General features: G+C 45.7%; 1 protein-coding gene across 2 annotated transcripts; it reads right to left on the bottom strand.

Annotated features, from left to right (window-relative positions):
• Window positions 1–1,024: 1,024 nt before the first annotated feature.
• Window positions 1,025–20,426, bottom strand: DNAJC11 (DnaJ heat shock protein family (Hsp40) member C11). 2 transcript variants are annotated; one of them, XM_079326145.1, is made up of 16 exons: window positions 20,278–20,426; window positions 17,041–17,170; window positions 14,983–15,056; window positions 13,711–13,812; window positions 9,556–9,684; window positions 8,867–8,989; window positions 7,913–7,986; window positions 6,745–6,934; window positions 6,359–6,444; window positions 5,827–5,943; window positions 4,718–4,873; window positions 4,501–4,570; window positions 4,324–4,381; window positions 3,545–3,687; window positions 2,982–3,111; window positions 1,025–2,401 (listed from the first exon to the last, which is right to left on the bottom strand). In XM_079326145.1, exons 1-16 carry the CDS (start codon window positions 20,347–20,349, stop codon window positions 2,376–2,378), a joined length of 1,680 nt encoding a protein of 559 aa, XP_079182271.1. In that variant the 5' UTR covers window positions 20,350–20,426; the 3' UTR covers window positions 1,025–2,375. The 2 variants fall into 2 exon arrangements, with proteins under 2 accessions (XP_079182271.1, XP_079182272.1); XM_079326146.1 differs by lacking the exon at window positions 14,983–15,056 and having other exon boundaries at window positions 20,278–20,368.
• Between the last annotated feature and the right edge of the window lie 20 nt (window positions 20,427–20,446).

The raw sequence follows: 20,446 nt of genomic DNA, 5'->3' as shown, positions 1-20,446 counted from the left end.
TTGTGCCAGGGGCTGCTGGAGGGTGCAAGGACTGAGCTCAGGACAGGGTTCAGGCCTGGATGCTGATGGTGTCACAGTGCACAGTCCTGGCACCAGGACTCCCTGCAGCCTCAGAAACAGCCCAGCAGCAGCACTGCACTCCCTTGCAAGGACTGGAGGCTTGGCCAGATCCAACCAAGCCTCAGTGAATCCTCTGGGAGCTGTGTTGAAAGAGAGCTCCCTCCTTCCCTCCTTCCCTCCCCACCAGCAGGCAGCACTGACTCCAAACCACCCAAGAGCTGCTGGAGCCCTGGTGCCACCCTGCAGCTCGTGTATGTGCCACAGCCCTGCAGGCACTGCTGCTCAGCCAGCTGCCATCCAAGCAGCAGCCTGAGCACCTTGGCAAACTGAAAAAGTGGCTCAACCTTTTGGAAATGGCACTAGGTTGCACTGGAAGCTAGGCTGGAAGCTCAGCTCTGCTTGGAGTTCTATTTTAATTCTGTTGGTAATTTTGAATTATAGAGTCATAAAAAGAAGTCCCAGTGGAGTTGTGGCTGTAAAATGGCAGCTGCTCACAGCAAGAATATGGTGGTGAAGGCTGTGGTTCTGCAGAGGGGCTGTTCTTACAGTTTTGGCAAAACTTAGCACTGACAGAAAATAAGGAAGAAAGAAGGAGAGGGCTGGGGAGACTGACCCAAGTGTCTGGCTCTCAGGGATGTTCTTGTGCCAGTCTGTACAGGCTGGCTCCTCACTTCTGACCATACACCTCACACAATGACATCAAAAAGGAACTGGAGGACATTTAGATTTCTGCAGTCCCACCCAGCAGAGGTCAATAAGCTGGATAGGATGGAGCGTGCTGTTAAATTTACAAAACCTGCAACCCTTGCCTTCTAGAGGTTTAATCTCAGCAACTTCCTACAGATGCAAAGGGAATGGGAGCTGCTTTTCAGCTGAATATAATTTATTGCACATTTTACATTTAATTTCAGATTGACAGAATGCTGGCCATAACTGAAATAAAGTCCTGCACCAGGAATTGATCACAACTGAGAAGTTTTTGTTTTAATAAAAACAAATGAACACGTCTTCATAATATGAACTTGTTTTTCACAGGGGAAAGCATTTCTTTTGAAAATCTCATTCTCCTGGTGCAGTGACCTGAGCACAGAGAACCACAGCTGCCCAGAACAGGGGCCAGGTCCATGTCAGGAAAGGAGTTATGGCAGGAGTTGTCAAAAGCAACTCTGCACTGCCAAGACATGGGTGTTTTCCCCTCTGCTCTCACCCACAAGCAATGAAGGCTGGTCTGGACTTAGCCAGAGCAAAACTATGACCAAGAACAGCCACCATGATCCCTTGTCTCTCTGCAAAAGCCTCACATGTGCCCAGTGTGTAGCAGATTCTACAAGTTGCTGTTTCCAGCTGCTGTGTCACCAGCCCAGGAGTGCCCTTCTGCTGGAAATCCCTGGCAGGGCCTCTAGGCAAGATAAAGCCAATGGATCTATGCTGTAAAAGCTGCTTTTCAGAAAGGGCAATTGAGTGTTTACATTTTCAGCTCTTTGTCCATTTGGCCTCTCTTCTCACTTTGGTATGGTTTACTTTATAAACTACATTTATTTTTGCTAGAAATAAATTAGATGTGAAGAGATAGTTGCAGCATCAGAATCAAACAAAATTAATTGCTGTCCTTCTCCCTCACTTGCTTTCCTCTTTTCTGGAAATCCTTGACAATACATGGTTGTGGGTGGTGGAAGAATTAATAAACCTAAGATACACCGTGTTCTTGTGTGGAAGAGCAGTGTTGGAAATGAGCAGCTGGACTGGTTTGGTACTGAAGAGGTCCATGTTACTTCAAAAGGCAAATTCATTCATATTTAAGCACATATTTTTCTTAACAAGTGCATTTCAAACACAAATTTGGGATTGAAACAATCACTGACCTCTCTCCAAAAGTATTTGCACAAGGGACTTCCAGGAGGTGGCCAGAGAACTGAAATTCCCCTCACGAGAAGAAGGTGTGTTACCTACCCCAGGAAGCACATGGTGAGGTGGGAACAACAGGTCTTCATCCCTGCTGAGCTCCAGGAGAGAGGTGTGAGTGCACGGGTGGGCCTGGGCAGCTGGGAGCAGGATGCCCACTCAGCCCTGGGCAGAAAGCACTGTGCACTCAGAGTCACTGCTGCTTTATTGGGTACCAAGCCACAACTCAGATATTGCCTGGGAGCCGCCTGGAGCAGCAGGGTCTGTCCTTTTGTCCCTAACAGAACTGGCAGGACACCACCTGCTATACAGACAGTAAAAATAAAAGTGTCTCTGTTCAAACTGGCAGCGTCCGGGGGAGGTTTTGCACTTTCCATTGAGCCAGGTACCGTGAGAGATGTGTGTTCCCTGGATTAGCCATCAGCATCAATCCTGTGAGCTGTGAGGGAGAACAAGGAATGGACACATGCTGGAGCCCTCCACTGTACCAGGACAGGCAGGAACATCTCTGGCTGCTCATTAGACACAGCTCAAACATGCCTGCAATGCACTTCTGGAAGCTCTGTCACTTGGATGTGCTGCTCCCACTGGTCTAGGGCAAACAAAGCTCTGTGCCCTTGAGCCAACCCACCAGAGTGGGTTGTAAAAGTTGTCACAAGCAGATACAAGTTTCCCAGAGTCATTCCAGCAGGGAAAATAAGATAAATGGGGACAAGGAAAAAATCTGACTCAGGCCTCCACACATTAAATTCAGACCCCAAATGGCCACCCAGAAGGACACTGGCATCTGTGGGAGGCCTCTGCTTCCAGCCCCAGTTGGAGGTACAGACTAGCTGGTACAAACAACTGCAGAGCTGCTGCTGAGCTCTTTTGGGCCTTACTCTAGAGACAAGTCATGGTCAGTCCATTCCAGTAACCCCAGTTCTAAATCCCAGAACCCCAGTTCTGTATGCTTCACCACAGAGCTGAAGTTGTCCATCACTGGTTCCCCAAGGAAGATGCTGGGCAGTGCTACTTACATTGCTTTGGTATCCTAAGGGCCTCATTGTCAGCTGCCATCACTTGGTGCAGAACTCCTCTGAACTGGTAAAGCACTTTCAAACTCTTCTCCTCACCCACACAGGGATCGTAGAAGCCTGGAAGCCCAACCTTGAGCCACAGAAAGACAAACTGAGCATCAGGGAATGGACTTTCACAGTTCTCCAGCTGGCCAAAAACATTTATTAGTGCCAGGACAAGGTGTCATTAAAAAAACAGGAGTTTTGCTGCCAGCGAGGTGAAGCACTGGGGAATCACCTCCACAAATTTTCTTGCATAAAAGTAAACCAGGGGGTTGGAAAGCTTCTGGTATACAGCCCCAAGGTCTGTAACACCCACTGTCCCACAATGAAGACACTGGCACTGGAAAAGCCCCGAGAAACAGAAGTTCCTGGAAGTTTGTAATACCTGGTATGCAAATGGCATCTGTAAATTGATCCAGAGCCACTGGAGAGATCCCCAGGCAGGACACCACATGGCTCAATTGAAATTCTGGGCTACACATTTGAGTCCCTGAATCTGCTTTGACAGAACAGCTACGTACCTTGGAGGCCTCTGTAAGGATGAGTTTAGAATCCTTCACCAAGCACTGCAGAGGCACAGTCACATCTATAACCTTCACCTTCTCATTCTTCCTGCTGTTGTCATTAACAAACTTCCCATACCAGGCGTTCACTATAATCAGACCTGCATTTCCCAGGAAATCACAACTGTGATGGAAGGCTTCCACTGACAAAAAAAGATCATCCCAGACCAGCATTTTCTCTTGCTTTCAGTGAGATTTAATGATCCTGGCCTGGATTCATGCATCCCAACAAAGAACAACATTTTTACTTGGGCATTTGTTAGCAATCTTCAGCATTAAAATGGAGTGACAGGACCTCAGTGCCACACTGATATGACATTCCAAGTGAATTTCAGTTCACTTTGGAACATTCTGTGGAGAATTGCTAGTAACCATCAGAGATCAGATTCCCACTATGATCCAGGAGCAAAACATGGAAGGGAGAAAACAGTGAAAGCTGAACTTCAAGACTAGAGTTTTTGCAAGTACTTATACACACACCTCTCTCTGGGGGACAGGTGGATCCAGACAGCTGTCTTCAGTCTGTTGATTCACTTCACACCATGTCCCAAGATAATATTCTGATCCCTCCTAAGCTCAGGTACCTGAAGCTGAGTCATAATGGGGCTCCCCCACTACATGTGCAGCAGCAACTATGCTGCACTTCATCAGGAGTGGGAATGAAGAAACAACACCTTTGCATTGTTCCTTCTTCTCTCCATATGTATGGAACAAGTAAATGATATCATAATCTTTACCCATTCTGGCCTCCTCTGCTTCAATTATCCTTCGGACTGCCTCCTGCATTAACCGGACCTGTCATAACACAAGTGGCAGAGAAGAAATCATGCAGGGTCACACTGTGGCCAAAGGAGAATGGTCCAGAGTGAAAAGTTTGCTTTCACTAAGGAGACCAAATTACAAGAAAGACTCACAGCAGCTTCAGCCTCCTGCTTCTTCTGTAGGATATCGCTGGCTGTGCTCTCCCGCTGCTTCTCCAGCTCTCTGGCAGAGGGAAGGCAACATCTCACCAGAAATACATGGCTGGGATTCAGAAACTGGCAGGGTCTGCTTACCCACCCAATTACAAATGACCCACAACCTCCCACGAATGAGCCCAAGTGAGACTTCCTCAGGAATGTGCAAGCTCACCTCTCCTTCTGTGCCCTGAGGTAGGGTTTGATGACCAGCCTGTGCATGGCAAAGTAGATAACGAGAGGTCCCACAGTGGCATAGAACACGGCACTGGGAAGCAGCTGATCTGTTAGATGGACAGGGAAGAAGTAGGTCTGGCTGGCCCTATTCAGCCTGCAACAAAGAAGAGCAGAGGGATGGTAAGAGGAAAAGCAGAGCTGGATGTTCTTGATGAAGCACACTTAGCAGCAGCGCGTGCCGATGAACCAAGGGGAGATGAATGAGGAGCTCAAAAAGGTGAAAGCCTGATAAACTGAAAAAGCCAACGGCAGGAAAGGCAGCTGACACCAGCCAGAGCCAGACTTTGAAGTAGCAGCTCGTGATAGTACCTGACCATTCTAAAGTTCTTTTTTTAATCTTAGGAGAATTTGCTTGGTCTTTAATTTCAACAGAAAAAAGGACGAACGTCCTCATGGAAGAAGAGAAAATGCTTCTAGAGAAAACCTGCATTCATAACACAGACATGGGCCTTCAGGGCAGGCAGAATATTTTTCTTCTGTCTGTAGCAATATTTATTTTAAGAAAACATGAGTTTCCTTGGGCCTGAATTCTTCAGGCCCTTCAGCAGTTTCACAGTCCACCCATAGCTGACCCCAATTCAAGTGCAGCACAGCACAGGGACCCTTAATGAGATCTGTCCCTCTGTGAATTGCACCTTGTTAACAGTTCAATCACCTGCATTAGGTAATGGTAATTCCCTAATTCAAGCATTCACTTGTATACAGCATAATACACATGGAATCTATCTCTACTAATATTTTCAGAAATCTTCACTTACCAAAGTGCTCCAAATCTCACTTTAAGCTGTATTTATCAGAGTATTCTGATGCGCACACACACACACACACACACACACACACAGAAACAGGTGGCTCAGGCTGTGAGTCACACCTGTGGAAGGCAGCCACTGTTTGGATTAGAGTTGAAGGCAGTTGTACCCTCTCCTAGTGATATATCAATACACCTCTATTGACCTGGGACTGGGACCATCCCACCTAAATACTGGAAACAGAATCATGGAGGTTATGGTCAGCCTCTGCAATAAAGAGTTGAAATCTTGAACTGACTTGATTTTCAAGGACACTCCTTGAGGAACACCAACGCTGACAGTGGCTCCTAGAACACTGTGTCGGGAAATCTTCCTCTCTGCTCCATACTCCACTATGGTCCCAAAGAAACCCGCCCTAGAATGACACAACCAAGAACTGTTAAGACAGAGAAGACACCTGAATTTCTCTTTACTGTAATTCTCAAAGTAAAGCATGGAAATGCATCTGTTTGCAGCAATTGTTGGCCTCTGGAAGATTCATGGTGTATCTCTAAGGTGAGATTAGACTTTCCAGCTTGCTAAGTAGTAAACAAGAACTTCTGGCTTTCTTATTGGAGATGATATAGAGATATACACAAGTATATAAGTTCCACTTAACTGAAGAGGCACAAAGGGCCAAGCATCCAAGACATTCATTTCAGCCTTTATCAAAAGAGGCTCCCAAAGGTCACTGAAGCATTTGGTTTGTGTGGAACCTAGAGGCCTACAGCAGCAGGAGAGGACAGAGTCCTCAGGCTCTGAGCAATGTGAATTCCCTTTTGAGCACTTACTTGAGAGAACCTTTCACTCGTGTTTGATCCTCATCCTGAAACTTATGCTGGTAACTGACCATCATGAAAGAATGGGGGATTCCCAGCTGAAACACAAAGGCACAAATGGATCAAAACATACCCTTGACCACTGCTGCCCCCCAATTTCCTTTCTCAGCCTTGAAACACAGAACACAAATCAATGCTTGTCACTTACAACCTCTGCTGTGTTGTCCTCACCTTAATCTAAGCCAACAGACATCACCTATGACAATGCCAAGAGCTGTGTTCTGCCAAACAGCTGCTTACCTATATTAATTCTTAACACGAGATATTCCAGCTGCTTCCTTAACCTCTACTCCCAAGGCTCAACACTGCTGGGACAGGCAGGATCACTGTGCTCTCACCTGCATGGCCACAGTGAAGTGGCTGGTTTTGGTGTCCCGGACAATACTGGTGTTCATGGCTGACTGGATGCCCCACCTCCACTGCAGGTAGCCCATGGTGTTCTTGTCCAGGTTGCGGGCCAGGACCGTGGTGAGGCTGGGGCGCACGCCACGGGATGAGAACTGCAGGGCACAGTTTGTGGTGATGAAACTAGAGGAATGAGGAAAAACTCATCAGTGAAAAAAATACAGGCTCCCAGGTAGCCTCAGAGTCTTTCTTGCCCAGGATCTTTGCTGAGTGTCCAGAGACTATCCTGTGAAAAGAATGATGCTCGAGGCTTTCAGGGAAAAATAAAAACTAACTCAGACTGCCTTGAGCACAGCAGCACCCAGGAGAGCAGCTGTGCCCTGGTTTATTGTCTGTGCACAGACACAGAAGGCACCCAGCCTTCTCCTTCTTGCCCTGTGCAGGTAACATCTTGGTCTCTGCAGAACAGCACACTGGGCTGCTGGCACAGAGCAACCTTGCTATTAAATAATCCTTGAGCATCAGCTCTAAAAACAGCACTAAAGCACTCCCTGGGGAACAAGAATCCTGACAAGCTCTGAGGAATGGCAGATTGACTAAACTTGAAAATATAAACAGAGGGAACCAACACAAGTTCCTAGGATGCTCTGACATGTGGCTCCAATCAGAGGCCTTACCTTGTATTCTCCTTTGCAACCTGAGATCTCTATTCATTAGTGAACACACATGACACTAGTGGCAAATTTGGCATTATTTCCCTAAAATATGACACAGTGTCTCCTCTTTTGCTGTCAGAAGCTCTCCCTCACACAGGGAAGCCTCAGAAGAGTTGCCTATTTTTCTTTCTGTTCTCAAAGCAAACTTCTGTTGCTCTGATTGGAGATCCTGCCTCAAGTATGAAGAATCATGACAAGATCAAGTACAAATCTAAGGATGTGGAGCACAGACCTTTCTTAACCTGGAAATATGAAGAGGGAGGGCACCAACACCCAGAAAGAATGCAGGGACTTTACCAATACAAGTATGACCTTAAGTCTAAAGCAAAAATGCCTTATTTTGTAGGACAGAAAACAAATCCAAAATTAATGTGGAAGAGAATTCAAGTCATTTAGTTCCTTATTGTGGAATATTAAAACACTAGGCCATTTTTCTAATATTTACCATCTTGGTGTAAGGTTACGAAATATCTTCAGCCCAAAGAGAGGTCCATGAAGGTCTCCAGCTCCAAACTCCAGCTGTTGGAATGCACAGTGCCAGGGTGTTAGAAGAAAACATCCTTTACAAAAGTATGTCAGGAGCATCATTTACATCACAGCTGTTTTACACATCTGAGTAACATTTACCACCTCTTTCAGCACCCTCCCTTTTCTGCAGCTTTGCATTCAGAAGAAAAGTTGTTTTGCTGATTTGGAGCTCATGGATAAAATAAAGTTTTATAAAGCTACAGGTGACTGCTATTGGGACCTGCTTTGGTCACTCCAGGGAGAAAACTCCTCCCTCACACAATACTAATGCAAATCAAAATCCTCCAGTCTGTCCATCTCAAACAAGAAGATTTCTACACTCCCAAGGTGAGGAATCAGGCTAGCAGGAGCTTGTGTGCAAGGAGGAAGGCACAGGCAGCTGCCAGCTACACCAGTGATGCCACAAGCACCTCAGACACAGCCCAGCTTGCAGGTGCAGAAACACAGGACTTGCCAGCTGCTCAGACTGTATCTGCTGGGGGGGGTCAAACTATTTCCCCACAACTTCTTCCTGTGTGATGCAGTTTTGGAAGCAAAGGCCAACTATGAGGCTGCCCTAAAAAGCCTGCTGACAGCACTGTGTTCACAGCACTGTGCCTTCAGACAGAGCAATCAGAAAGACTGGAGACATCAGGTAACAATTCTGTCTGCACAAGTGAAGTCCAAATAGCATGGCCAAATGGAGAGGGGAGAAAAATAAGAAAAAAACAAGGTTTGGTCTTCCCTTTGTCTTGAATTCCTTTTTCTATATTTTACAGAACATAGAAAATTAGAGATGAACCACAGCTAAAATTCCCCCCTCCCTCAAAAAAATACCTAGAACACCAGGTAATAGATTGAATATAAAATTGCATAACAGGTGTACTCTTACCTCTCCCCATCCCTTGGCAGATGTCACTCGTCTCAGTGCAAGATTAATTGATCCCCCTCCATTCCCATTCTGGGTGGAAAGGTTACCAGACAGTATTGCTGTATCTGTGGAAGTCAGGGGTGCCTGAAAAAGGAATATATTGTTTCCAGTAACTCTGATCCTAGTTCACACATTTAGTGCATGTTCTGCAAGGACATAATCACCACCACAGAGTGTAAATGGCAGAGTGTAAACATCAAGCATGGCAAAAAGTCAGATAATTCTTCCAGAACCAGACACTTGTGACACCTGTAATGTACCACCTTGAAGTCCTGACCTTGAGCTGTAAACCATTCTCATCTCTCTAGCAGACTGAATTTCTGCAACTCTCTGAAAGAGGAAATGCTTCCCATTCTTTTCCTTATGCACATCCTCAAGTCTGGGTGCCATTTGCTTTCAAACACTGAACCCACCCCATTCAGTGAGAACTGGGTACTGATGATCTCCACTGGCTGGAGGGCAGGAGCACTGCAGCCCACAGAGCAGTTGCCCAAAGGCTCCAGAGCCAACCCACCATTCTGCTGGCCCCAAGCTGCCTCCTCCCACCTGTACTGGCCACTGTGCCCACCCACTGAGAGCCCCTGAGCAATGTGCTCTGTGCTCTGTGGTGCTTCATTCACTCACACCCTGCTGGAGTGGCAGCTCCTCACCTCGATGGACTGGGATATGTGCATTTTGTTGATCTCAATCTGGGGAAAGCTGCTCCCAGGCACATCTTCATATTCTTCATCATAACGATCAAACAGGTCAGTGGCATCTATTCCTACACTGATTGTTCCCTGAGGGATGACAAGTGGAACAGGCATTTAGCATTAGCAAACATCTGGTGTACACAGAACAAGTGGCTGAACCATCCCTGCATATGATTACATTTTTGTGCAGTTTTCTATTGTTCTGCAATTACTTTTACCACTTTAAAATGCATTTCCTAACTCACAAGACAGAACTGAATGATTACAGTATTTCAAAACAGCAATATAAATCATCAAACAGACTGGAGATAAGGGAGCTTCTCAGCACAAACTCAACTTGCAACTCTGGGAGTTCATTTTTCTATTGTGACACATTACAGAAGCAGGTAGAACACCTTTAAACAGCAGGTTTCTTCTTCCTCCACAATTGACTGTGCTCTTGTCAGTATTTAAAAGTTGAAATAATATATTCTATAAATTTATTTTCTTTCATGGAACTTGGTCAGAAAACTTCTACAGGCTTCTTCTTATGAGTTACTTAAACCAACTCAGTACTGAACTGTATCACTCATTTACAATTGACCTTGTTAGTAAAATATTTTGATTTCTTTTTCATGTTTATATTTTGTGATCAGAAGGAAGCCTTAACAAAGACATACTTTTAGGAATTGCTAAATATTTCCTTTCTCAGACCATAGAAAACCTTATCCCTACAAAAAACTAGGCCACAGCACAATAGTCTGGCTACCTGCTGCTGTGCTCCCTCAGACTAACTGCAGGAGTGTGTTTTTTAGAAAAGAGCACAATTAGGAACTTGTCTGGGTCATATAACCTCAAGAGGCTTTGGAAACCTTCCCTATGGACCCATCTGAAAGCATCCCAGCTCCAATAAAACATACAGATTGCAATAAAAACCCCCCTCTGTGTACAAGCACCTGACTGAACTCTGAAACTCAATAGCTGGGTAGGTACAAACCCCACCCACACTAAGGCCAAGTGTGCTGGAATAAATCCTTATTTCAATCTGATGGAGCATTTTTCCTTCATTGCTCTACTCTAATCAAATGCTGGACTATAAATAAAGGAAGAATTGCAGAGTCTGACAGGACTTGAATCTTTTCTCTGCCTGGAGTGATCTATTTGCTGTGGAGATTCCCAACTTCTTCTCAGTGTCTATTTTCTGATTATTTATGAAGCAAAAAAATGGATAAATATTTTAAAACTGAAAGGTGTTATTTCCAGTAGAACCCTGGAACAGGGGCTGTGTCCCAGCTGTTTACTACCTTGTTCACCCTTGGCAGCTGGTGAATTTCAGAGCAATTACACTCACTGTTCTGTGTGGTGGTAGCACCAACAACCAGCTCCTGCCCTTTCTGCACTTTCAGGAACCATCTGCAAAGTCACCTTCAAACAACTCCAGACCCTACAGCTTCTCCAGTTTCAGCCCTCTCCTGTGCCATGCTGTTCCTTGAAATAAGGCCAAAAGAAGAGGGAAGCAATGGAAAACCTCTAACCACCCTGTAAGGGAGCAGTTCTGTGCTAGCAAACACCCATTTGGAGACCACCTTGCTGTACTTGGCTTACTGGAAAGATGCCTTTGGAAAGATGCACCAAGATCCACACACATTCCTGAAATTCATTACACCTTTCTCTAAAACACACTCAAAATATTAGGATTTCCTTTTTCACACGTATGAACTGTACAGCAAATATCCCTCCCAAGGAAAAATGGAAAACACCTGAACCTCTCCATGAAAATCCCCAAGATCTGTTCAGAGAAAAGGAGTGTCTCCTTGTTCCCTCCCAGCTCCCCAGCTGAGCTCCTACTCCTCTGCATTTCCTCCAGGTGAGATGTGGACCCTGGGCAGACCCTTCACCTCCTGCCAAGCAGGTGAAGTCACCCTTGGAGGTCTGTGGGATCCTGGCAAGGAAACTGGTTCATGTACAAGCACAGGAACAGCAGCAGATGGCAAAGTTAAAAATATTCCCAGAGAACAAGAGCAGCCCTGTGCCTCCGGATAATGGAGGGGATTGCTGCTGCTCCCTGCTCCCCCCAGCACCTGCTCTGACCATGGAAATGAGGAGCCCTCCCTGAAGGAAGAGCAGCAGGAGAGAGCTGAAATGCCTGCTCAGAATTCAGTGGTGCTGCAGTGCACAGCACAGAGCAGCAGCCTGGCAGGGCAGGAAGCAGGAGTGGCACTATGGAACCATTGGAGCTGGGATTAGCTTTTAAAATCACCTTTATTTGCCACCTGTGAATACGAAACAGGCTTCACTGATGGGATTTGTAGATGTGCCAGAGGAAAATATACTTCCTCCTTACTTTTTTCTTAGGGATTTACCTTCAGGAAGGTGATACCTGGAAGTTGTGCCAGGCTTTGCCTTGAGGGGACCTACATATTGACTTTCCACAGCAGGAAAATAACTGGATTTAATTTCTCCTAACAGGAAGTGGTTCTTCTTAAACCTAGTAATGAACTTTTCAACCCTTCTGCACATCTTTGAAAGCAAAAAACAAAGCTCTAAAACCAAATAGGAGACTTAATTTCAACCCTCCAAATTGCCTACATCTGGTTATTGCTCAACATTTCTAGTTAAAACGCTTTATTTTTGTGGAACTGTTTTCTAGAACCGACAAAATGTTGGAAATTTTAAAATAACTTGTGCTGGTGTATGAAATGATCCCAGCTGTGCTCCCCAATTCCATGGGAACACTGCCTGGAGAGGCATTTCCACAGGCTGGCAGCCAGCAATTGCTGTAAACACCCAGATGGTTAATTTTATCCCAGGACACAGGCTGAGGCTCACAGTGCAGCTCGCAGCCACGGCGAGGTGCCCAGGCAAAATGTCACAGGAGCAGAAGCAGGAGCAGTGGAGATAACTGTGCCCCTCTCTGAAAACATCTCTCTGACCCCATTCACCTGCACCTCCAGCAGGGATAGTTTGTCCTGCATGGCTTGTGGCACCCAGAAATCCCTTCCTGCCTGGAATAAAGCTGTCAACAGATACTCACACAACACTTTATGCTTGTTTACCCCTCCAGTACAAATCAGTTTTTAGTGTCTATGCACTACCCACAGCCTGGGGATATGTACAGCTCAATTGCTCTGCTAAGAGCAGTGCAGATCCAAAGGCAGTGCCAAAGTGAATGTCCCTAAATATCACAGCTCAGCTCAGATGGATGTTTTCCTTAGGATCCACTGCAATCCCACATCTGTCCACTCCAAAGACATTGTGATTTTACACTAATATATGAATTAATTAAGTTAATAGGAGATGCAGCTCTTGGATAATGTTAGTCACTGCATAAAAATCAAGATTTTTGTGATTCAACAAGCTTTGAAACTTCAGGTAGGGACTATCCTGACAAACCCCAGGTTTGCCCCACACACTCCTCAAGCAAAGGCACTGTGAGTCTGAGCCATGGATACTCTGGCCAATGGCCATGTCCATCTCTCCCTGCCATCCCAATGGTATTCCTGAGCACCAAGGTTGGCTACAAGGTGAGTCACTCCAGGTCAGTCTGCTGCTCAGAGATGGGAATGGCATCTGGGATGATTCTCATCCTAAGGGCACGATGATGCTTTCCAAAATCAGGCACTAACTGTGACACTGGCAGACCCCCAGCCCTGTTCAGGTTGACTTTCCTCACTGTGCTGCTGCCCAGCTGGCTTAGGGCTGCCCTCAGATTTGTTCCTGGTCTCAAGCTGCATTTGAATAGCTCCCTGCATTGTTGTGACACTGCAGCAGTGCCAAAGGGAAAACCTGTCAGGTAACTGCAGTGAGTTACATTTTATTTAGAAAACTTGGGAAGAAATCATAAATATTTCAGTGTTAGGTCTATTTTCTGAAAATTGCTGAAAAAGGTATTTTGTCCCAACATGTTTCTCTAAGAAAAGAAGAATGTTCAGTAGGGGATTGTTCATAGAATGAACTGTTTGTCCTAAATTATACAGAGAAACTGCATATGCAAAAGACAGAAAGTCAGGCAGCATGTGTATACACCTCAGGGGCTATTTCCTACAGGTCCTCACCTAGGCTCAGTACACCCTGCACCCTGGTGATAATAACAGAGCCACTCTTGAGACCAGGATTAAATCTTTGCTTGCTTACCTTTGGATTAGTTCGCTGCTGCAGTCTCCTCTCTTCCCTCTCTCTCTGCAAACGCTCAAATTCTTCCCTGATTTCAGCTGCAGTTCTCTTTCGTTCCACAACCTACTCAAAAAGAAACAAAAACCAAACAATTACCAGACAGAGGCTGCTCAGGGCATTGCAGTGCTGGGGGGTCAGAGGCCCTTGGATGCAGGATGCACTAACACACTGCCCTGGCTGCTGGAAGCCACACTGCACCCATTTCAATAGTTAGAGTTTGGAACAAAGCACCTGGACCAGATCAAAGGGCAGGTATGAGAGAAAGGAGAATGGTTTTGTTATTTCAGTTCCCTTGACAAAACCAGAGCAAAGAGCTTTCCAACCACAACTACAAGACACTGCAGTGCAGTTGTTACACTCACTGATCCATTAACTGTTCTACCAGGTGTGGACACAAAAATGAAAAAAACTGAGTATCTCTGGCCTGAGGTAAATGGATTCTGTGAATTGTGTGATTTTAAGCTATGCTGCTCTACAGCTGCTTACTTGACATGGCTCAGGGAATGAGGGTTTTACACAGGCCCAGTTTTGGAATGGATAGAAAGAGTATTGGATTTGGCTTTTCAAAATAGGATCAAGTCTGCCAAAAGCAGTTCAAAAACATCTGTTACATGCTGGATCTGCTCCACATTTCTAGCAACTGACACCAAGTTTGACCTTGGTGCTGACCTGACCCAATACCATAGGATTCTGCTTCAGTGCAATCAACTAGGGCTGGCAGAGGCCAGCAGGGTACTTGAGAGCTGGACAGACATGAATGGACAAGTTCTGTGTCAAAGCCCATAAAACCCAACCAAAACTAAACCAAAACAAAACCATAAAAAAACCCCAACCCACCTCACCCTAACAGCCCAGGAAAAAAAAGTAATTTCAAACTCAGAAGCTAGTCAATGCTGAAAAAAAACAAGTTTCAGATGAAAAAGATGGGACTAGTTGGACGATAATGACACATTTGTCTCAGATAAAGATGTTGCCTGTCATGGTAATATCCTTCCAGGGAACTATGAATGTCAGGTTTATTGTTCTCTTGTCAAGTGCAAAACCAAAGGGCTCTTTGAAAATCCATCATGGTGTTCCAGCAGGACAGAGAGAGACAGAAATAACTAACCAAGGATGCCTTCAAACCATCAGGCATTTATTACCAGCCAGGAGTCAGTGCAGCTGATAGAACAGTGGCAGATAAAGGTGGGCTTAGTCAAGGCCACTGGCCAGAACATGCTCAATTTCTCTCACCTCCCAGCCTTCCATCTCCAGTCCTCTCCTCCCATATATGTCATAGATGGCTCTGGTCTGTGGATCACTAAGCACTGTAAATTGAAACCAAAAGAGAGGAGAGAACTCAGTTTTGGGTCTTCTCCTCAGATTTCAGACCAAAACACTCACGATATTTGGAATTCAAGCACAAATCCTGGAATCATCTTGTTCTGCAGTTGCACATGAACCCCTTTGATGATGCCACATGCTTTATTGAGAACACATACTGACTTTTCCCCAAAAAAAACCCCAGTTTTTTATTCTTCTTTTTCTAAAACAAGAAAGTGGAAAGAACCCAAGAGACATGCAGCCTAGGTGAATGTGCAGGGGGGGTTTCTAACACTGCTTTCTTTGAAGGTGACACAACCCTCTAACAAATATGGAGATTGAACAATTTGGCCATAGCAGTGCCTGGGCCCTTTCTGGGATTGGCACCCAGCTCTGTCAGGCTGTCAAAGCTCTGTGGTGCTTCCTTTGATCTTCCTCACTATCCATGTCCACTGATCCTTTCCCACCTAGTTCCCACACATGGCACACACCAAGCACAAACAAAGTGATTTCCACGAGGCAGTTTACACCTTGCCAAACATCAATAAGGGGTAATAGCAAAGCTTTGTGTTGAATCTTAACATCCCAAAATGTCACCCAACACAAAATACAACAGGAGACTGTAGAACAGTTACTTTAGAAAAAGACTGGGCACAGAGTTAGGAAGAGTCTCTAAAGGTTAAGGCATATTTAAATGCATAAACTCCTCAACACATCTTTCTGTAAGAAAAAAATAAATCAAAAAATCATCACTATTTCCTCCTCCCAGGTTCCAAGACCACTTTATTATTATCATGTATTTCTTGAGGCTGTGGGAAAACTGATGTGTCCCCAGGGAGCTGGAGGAGTAGAGTAAGGCAAAAAGAGGCTTACACTGGTAATTGAGTTTTGGTCTGAACTAGTTGAATATTATTGGACTTGCTAAATGTCACAGGCAGAAACTGCTTTTTATGAATTCTGATAAAATGAATCTTTTGTTGTGTGATACTAAGAAATGGAAGAGGAGAAAGAGAAAATAGGCAGGAGGTGGAGTAGTTAATTTCCAAGATGTCGAAATTCTTGTTTATAACATACTACACTCACATTTGGTACTAAACAAGCACCAATTCCCATGTTCATTGCAAGGCAGAGCCAAGAACAGCCAGAAAATTCAAAGGGAAGCTGCTGCCTCTAAAGTAAGGCCACTCACCACACTAAAGTGAAATTACTGAAGCATTATGGGTTTTTGTTATGCACATCATCAAGGTCAGACTTTCCCTGATCTCCCAGCAAAAGCTTCCACATGTCCTAACACCTAACCTAGGGACAACAGGAAAGACTCCACACATGCACAAGTCCAACTGGAAGGAACAAATGCTTATCAGTCAAAACCAGGAGGGTAAAAAAGATTCACTCATATTTGAGGTTGAATGGTGGAATATTTATTCAGCATTTTGGTTTAGTTTTCTCTTTAGGTTCCAGGACTAGGTTGAACCAGGTTTGTAACATGGATGACTCCTACCAGCTTCTAATCCACCTGCAATCCAGGTGCAACTTGCACACCAGGATTTAAGTACATTTCAGTTAAATTCAGAATATTGGAAAAGGGCTTTGGAGCAAGAATAAACTAACTGCTAAGTTGTCCTCCTCTCAGCCTGAGCATATAGAAGAACTTGCTGGAAATAGAGACCACAGCCAAGTGACAGGGAACAGAACCCAGAGATGCAGCAGTTCATCAGTACAATATGAAACTGTCTCTGTTTGAAGCTTTTCAGTCTTATTCTTCTACAGAAGAGGTTTTCACAAGTAATGACAAGATAATTTATAAAATGCAAGAGGTAAGACAGACATCTCATTCCCTGCAGCATTCCTCTGACTTACGGTATAGAAGCAAGAAACATCATCGGTAACTAACAGCAAATTTATTACTTTGCAATGATAAAAACTTGAAAAAAGCATGAAGGCCCAGCTCTCCCAGAAACCCCCTGCAAAGCTCCACCTCCCCCTGACCTTCATAGGCTTGGTGGACAAGGTTGAAGAGGCGCTCAGCCTGTGTTTTGAGCTCGGGGTCGCGGTGCTTGTCGGGGTGGTACAGCATGCACAGCCGGCGGTACGCGGCCCTCAGCTCCTCCTGCGACGCCTGTGGAGACCAAAAATCATCTCAAGGACAGCCAAGGCCATTGCTAAAAGGTCACTCTCAAGATCAGCCCTGAAAGGGAAGTCTGACAGATGTTATATTGCAGTACTTTGGCCCAAAATCATAATGGATTGTTGCTTCATTACATTAAGTTATGAAAATATTCAATTGTCACACCAGGATTGTCCACGTTATCCATAGTGCAACAAGGGAACTCAACAGTTCAGCAGTGTATACTCAGGTACAAAAAATTATGTAAAATCCTCACTATCCAAACAACCAGCATCCAGGCTTCAGTTGTATTAGGCAACTACAATCCCCTACAAATCAGAAGAGCAAGAAAAAAGCAAAGTCACTTCAGATAAAAATACATAAATCCAGAGATGTACAACAAATTCTACTCATATTTTAACCCTCAAAGGGACACTGTAACTATCCAAAAGCTGACTTTCCACAGCTGTGGAGGTAAGAAATGTAAACCAGCGGTTCCAAACTCATCCCAGCACTGCCTTGTGCTCCCCAGTACCCCACTCTGCTGCCCAGCAGGGTCTGTGTTGTGCTGCAAAGGAGGAAAGTGCATCATCTGTCCACAAAGCCACAGGCAGATAACCATGAGAATAGAGTGCCAACAATGCATCAAGAACAAACCTGCCTTGTCCCTTACCACAACCAGTCTGGGACCTCAGATGGCACCTGGCCTCTTTCCAAGGATGGCTCTCTCAGAATCAATAGAGAAAAACCCCTGCTCCTTCCATTATCATCTCCCAGCAATGTTATTTTTGGACTTTAGAGAGGTAATCTCCCTTTTCTCACCTCTCCCTGCTACATCCCTTGCATTGCAGCTCCTGTCCATTCCTTGGAAGTGCAGGTATTAAAAACAACCAGAACTTCCCCCAGGCAAAGCTTGAAAGAGCCCAACCATCCAGTTCCTAAACTGTCCAGGCAAGAACCAGCTCCTGGGCACAGGAAGCCCTTCCTGGAGGAATGCCCAAAATAAAATAACCACAACCTGATGGTCCAGGCTGTCCTCAGGGGCTGCCACAGTCAGGACTCAGTGCAGTCAATAAGGAGGGAACTCAGACAGGAGTGGATTTACATGCACAAATTCTTTTTACTGTTAACACTCTTCAAGAAGCAAAGCTATCACAGGTTCCTGGCTTTCACTGGGGAAAAAAAGTTCCTAAAAGGTAATTTCTTAAAGTAACATCTTTTTTGCCACTTGTGGCAAGAAGGTTTTTCATCACAGAAATGCTCTCCTTTGTGTCACAATGCCAGGAAACTCTTTTGATTTGAGGACAGCTCAGAATGCTTTTTCTGCACGTTTGTATTGTTGCTTATTAATGTTTTGAAATGATATGGCAAAAGGGGATCTGCCAAATTGGCTGGTCCCAAGACAGTAAGGACAGCTACAATTAGCTTTTTTGTTTTGACTACCTTGTGCTTTCTCGGATATCAAATTTAAACTCGACTGGGAAGGCAGGGGAACATACAGGCCCAAAATGGCATTTTTAAATCAAATTAATGATAAATGGTTTAATGTGCTATTGATTATATAACAGAAATGAGTATGTTCATTTTTCATAAATGCCATGTTCAATAAAATGTTAGATTGGGCATTTCATCATCACTGAGTAGTTTGGGTCATTGGTTCAATACTCCATGAGCAACAGCCTCTTCAAAACCACTAAAGAAACCCTGACATAGTTTTTAGACTGCCAGGAAATGTAGTCACAAATAATTGCATGTAAGTTACATTTTTATTACCAAAACTGGTCAACATTAAAAGAGTGACTCATTTAAGATCTTAAACACCACACCACGTTTTCAGCAGACTAAAATATGAACCATTCACACACACACAGAGCAGATTCTGGAGTCACTGCAGTTCCAAGCTCAGCACCCACACATCCACTACAGGACAGTGCTGCTGAAGATAATTAGCAAGGGGCAATTAACAAAGCACGCACTTCTTTCTTGGAATGACTCCCTTGCAGTCTCCTTTAATTCAGTTTCCAGCTCCCTGCTGTACAAAACCTGAATATCCTGCTCTGGCTAAGTTAACCATTAAACTTCCCCCGGCAGTCACAACACGTGCACAGCTCCCACCTCTCAGCTTTAACCTCTGCACGCTGCTGACGTTTTGGAGGGGAATTACGAAAGCTCCCAAGGAATGTACAAGCATGACCCTGCTGGCTTGGAACCAGACGAGGGTTTGAAATTTTTTTAAAAGGAGCTGGGCATCAGGGAGTTCTGCAAGCAGTGTGACCATCACACGCTGTTCCTTCAGGCAGATTCTCACACGTGAGACTCAGCTCAGGGACTGACAGGAGTCCCAAAGGGAATTCTTCCAAGATATCCGACTGAATCGCTTCCAAATCTGGATCTCCTATTGCAATGGTTCAGTACGAGCCTTGTCCAACTAAAATGGCCACACCCAGGCTGATGGACTTCATGGGCTGTTTATACATATTTATACACACACAAATATATATAACATCTATAACGCAGTTGTACATGCTGAAACAAACTACAGCACAGTTCTTACATCCAGATCTTTTGAGATCTTCCTTATTATTAGTATAAAAGAAGCAGTTGCCTCTCAGTAAGTTTCAAACTGTTAAGGTGTAACAAACCTGCACTAATTAATATCCATCTATTCTGAAAAGTGAAATCAAGGACTCTCAATCCTCCCTTCTTTGGCGGGAAAAATGTTTTGCAAAAACCCCTGGCTGTTTCCAAACTGGAAACGTTCGGGAAGCCTGCACAGCCGTGCCGGGGACGCGGGTGTATCCCGCGTGCGCAGAGTTGCATCAGGAGCACCCGGGAGCGCCCGAACCACCGCCAATTCGGAACAAATCACGCATTTCTCGGCCTCAGCCAGCGCCCACCCGCCGCGCTCAACCGGGAGCCCCGCGGCTCGGCCCGAGCTCTCCCGCCCCGCCGCCGGCAGCAGCGGCGGCAGCAGCGGCGGCAGCGGCAGCCCGGCCCAGGCGGAGGACACGCCGCAGGGGCGCCGCTCCCGTCGCGGCGGGCACAAGGATCTCACCCCGCCCTGCCCTGCCCCGCCCCGCCCCGCGCGGCCCCGGCCCCGCGCGGCCCCGCGGCCGCACCTCGCGGCGCACGTTGAGCAGCCCGTAGTAGTCCTCGTTGTCCGGCGCCTCCTCGCCCAAGGCCGCCGCCATCGTCCCGACCTCTCACCCCGCGCCGCGCGCTGCGGCGCCCCCCGCCGGCCCGGCGGTCCGACCTCCCGCGCTTGCGCGCGGGGACGGCGCCCCCTCC

Source organism: Erithacus rubecula, assembly GCF_903797595.1.
Source record: "Erithacus rubecula genome assembly, chromosome: 24".
In the NCBI taxonomy this organism is placed as follows: domain Eukaryota; kingdom Metazoa; phylum Chordata; class Aves; order Passeriformes; family Muscicapidae; genus Erithacus; species Erithacus rubecula.
Note: the sequence above shows the minus strand (reverse complement) of the source record. Positions and strands in the feature narration are given on the sequence as shown.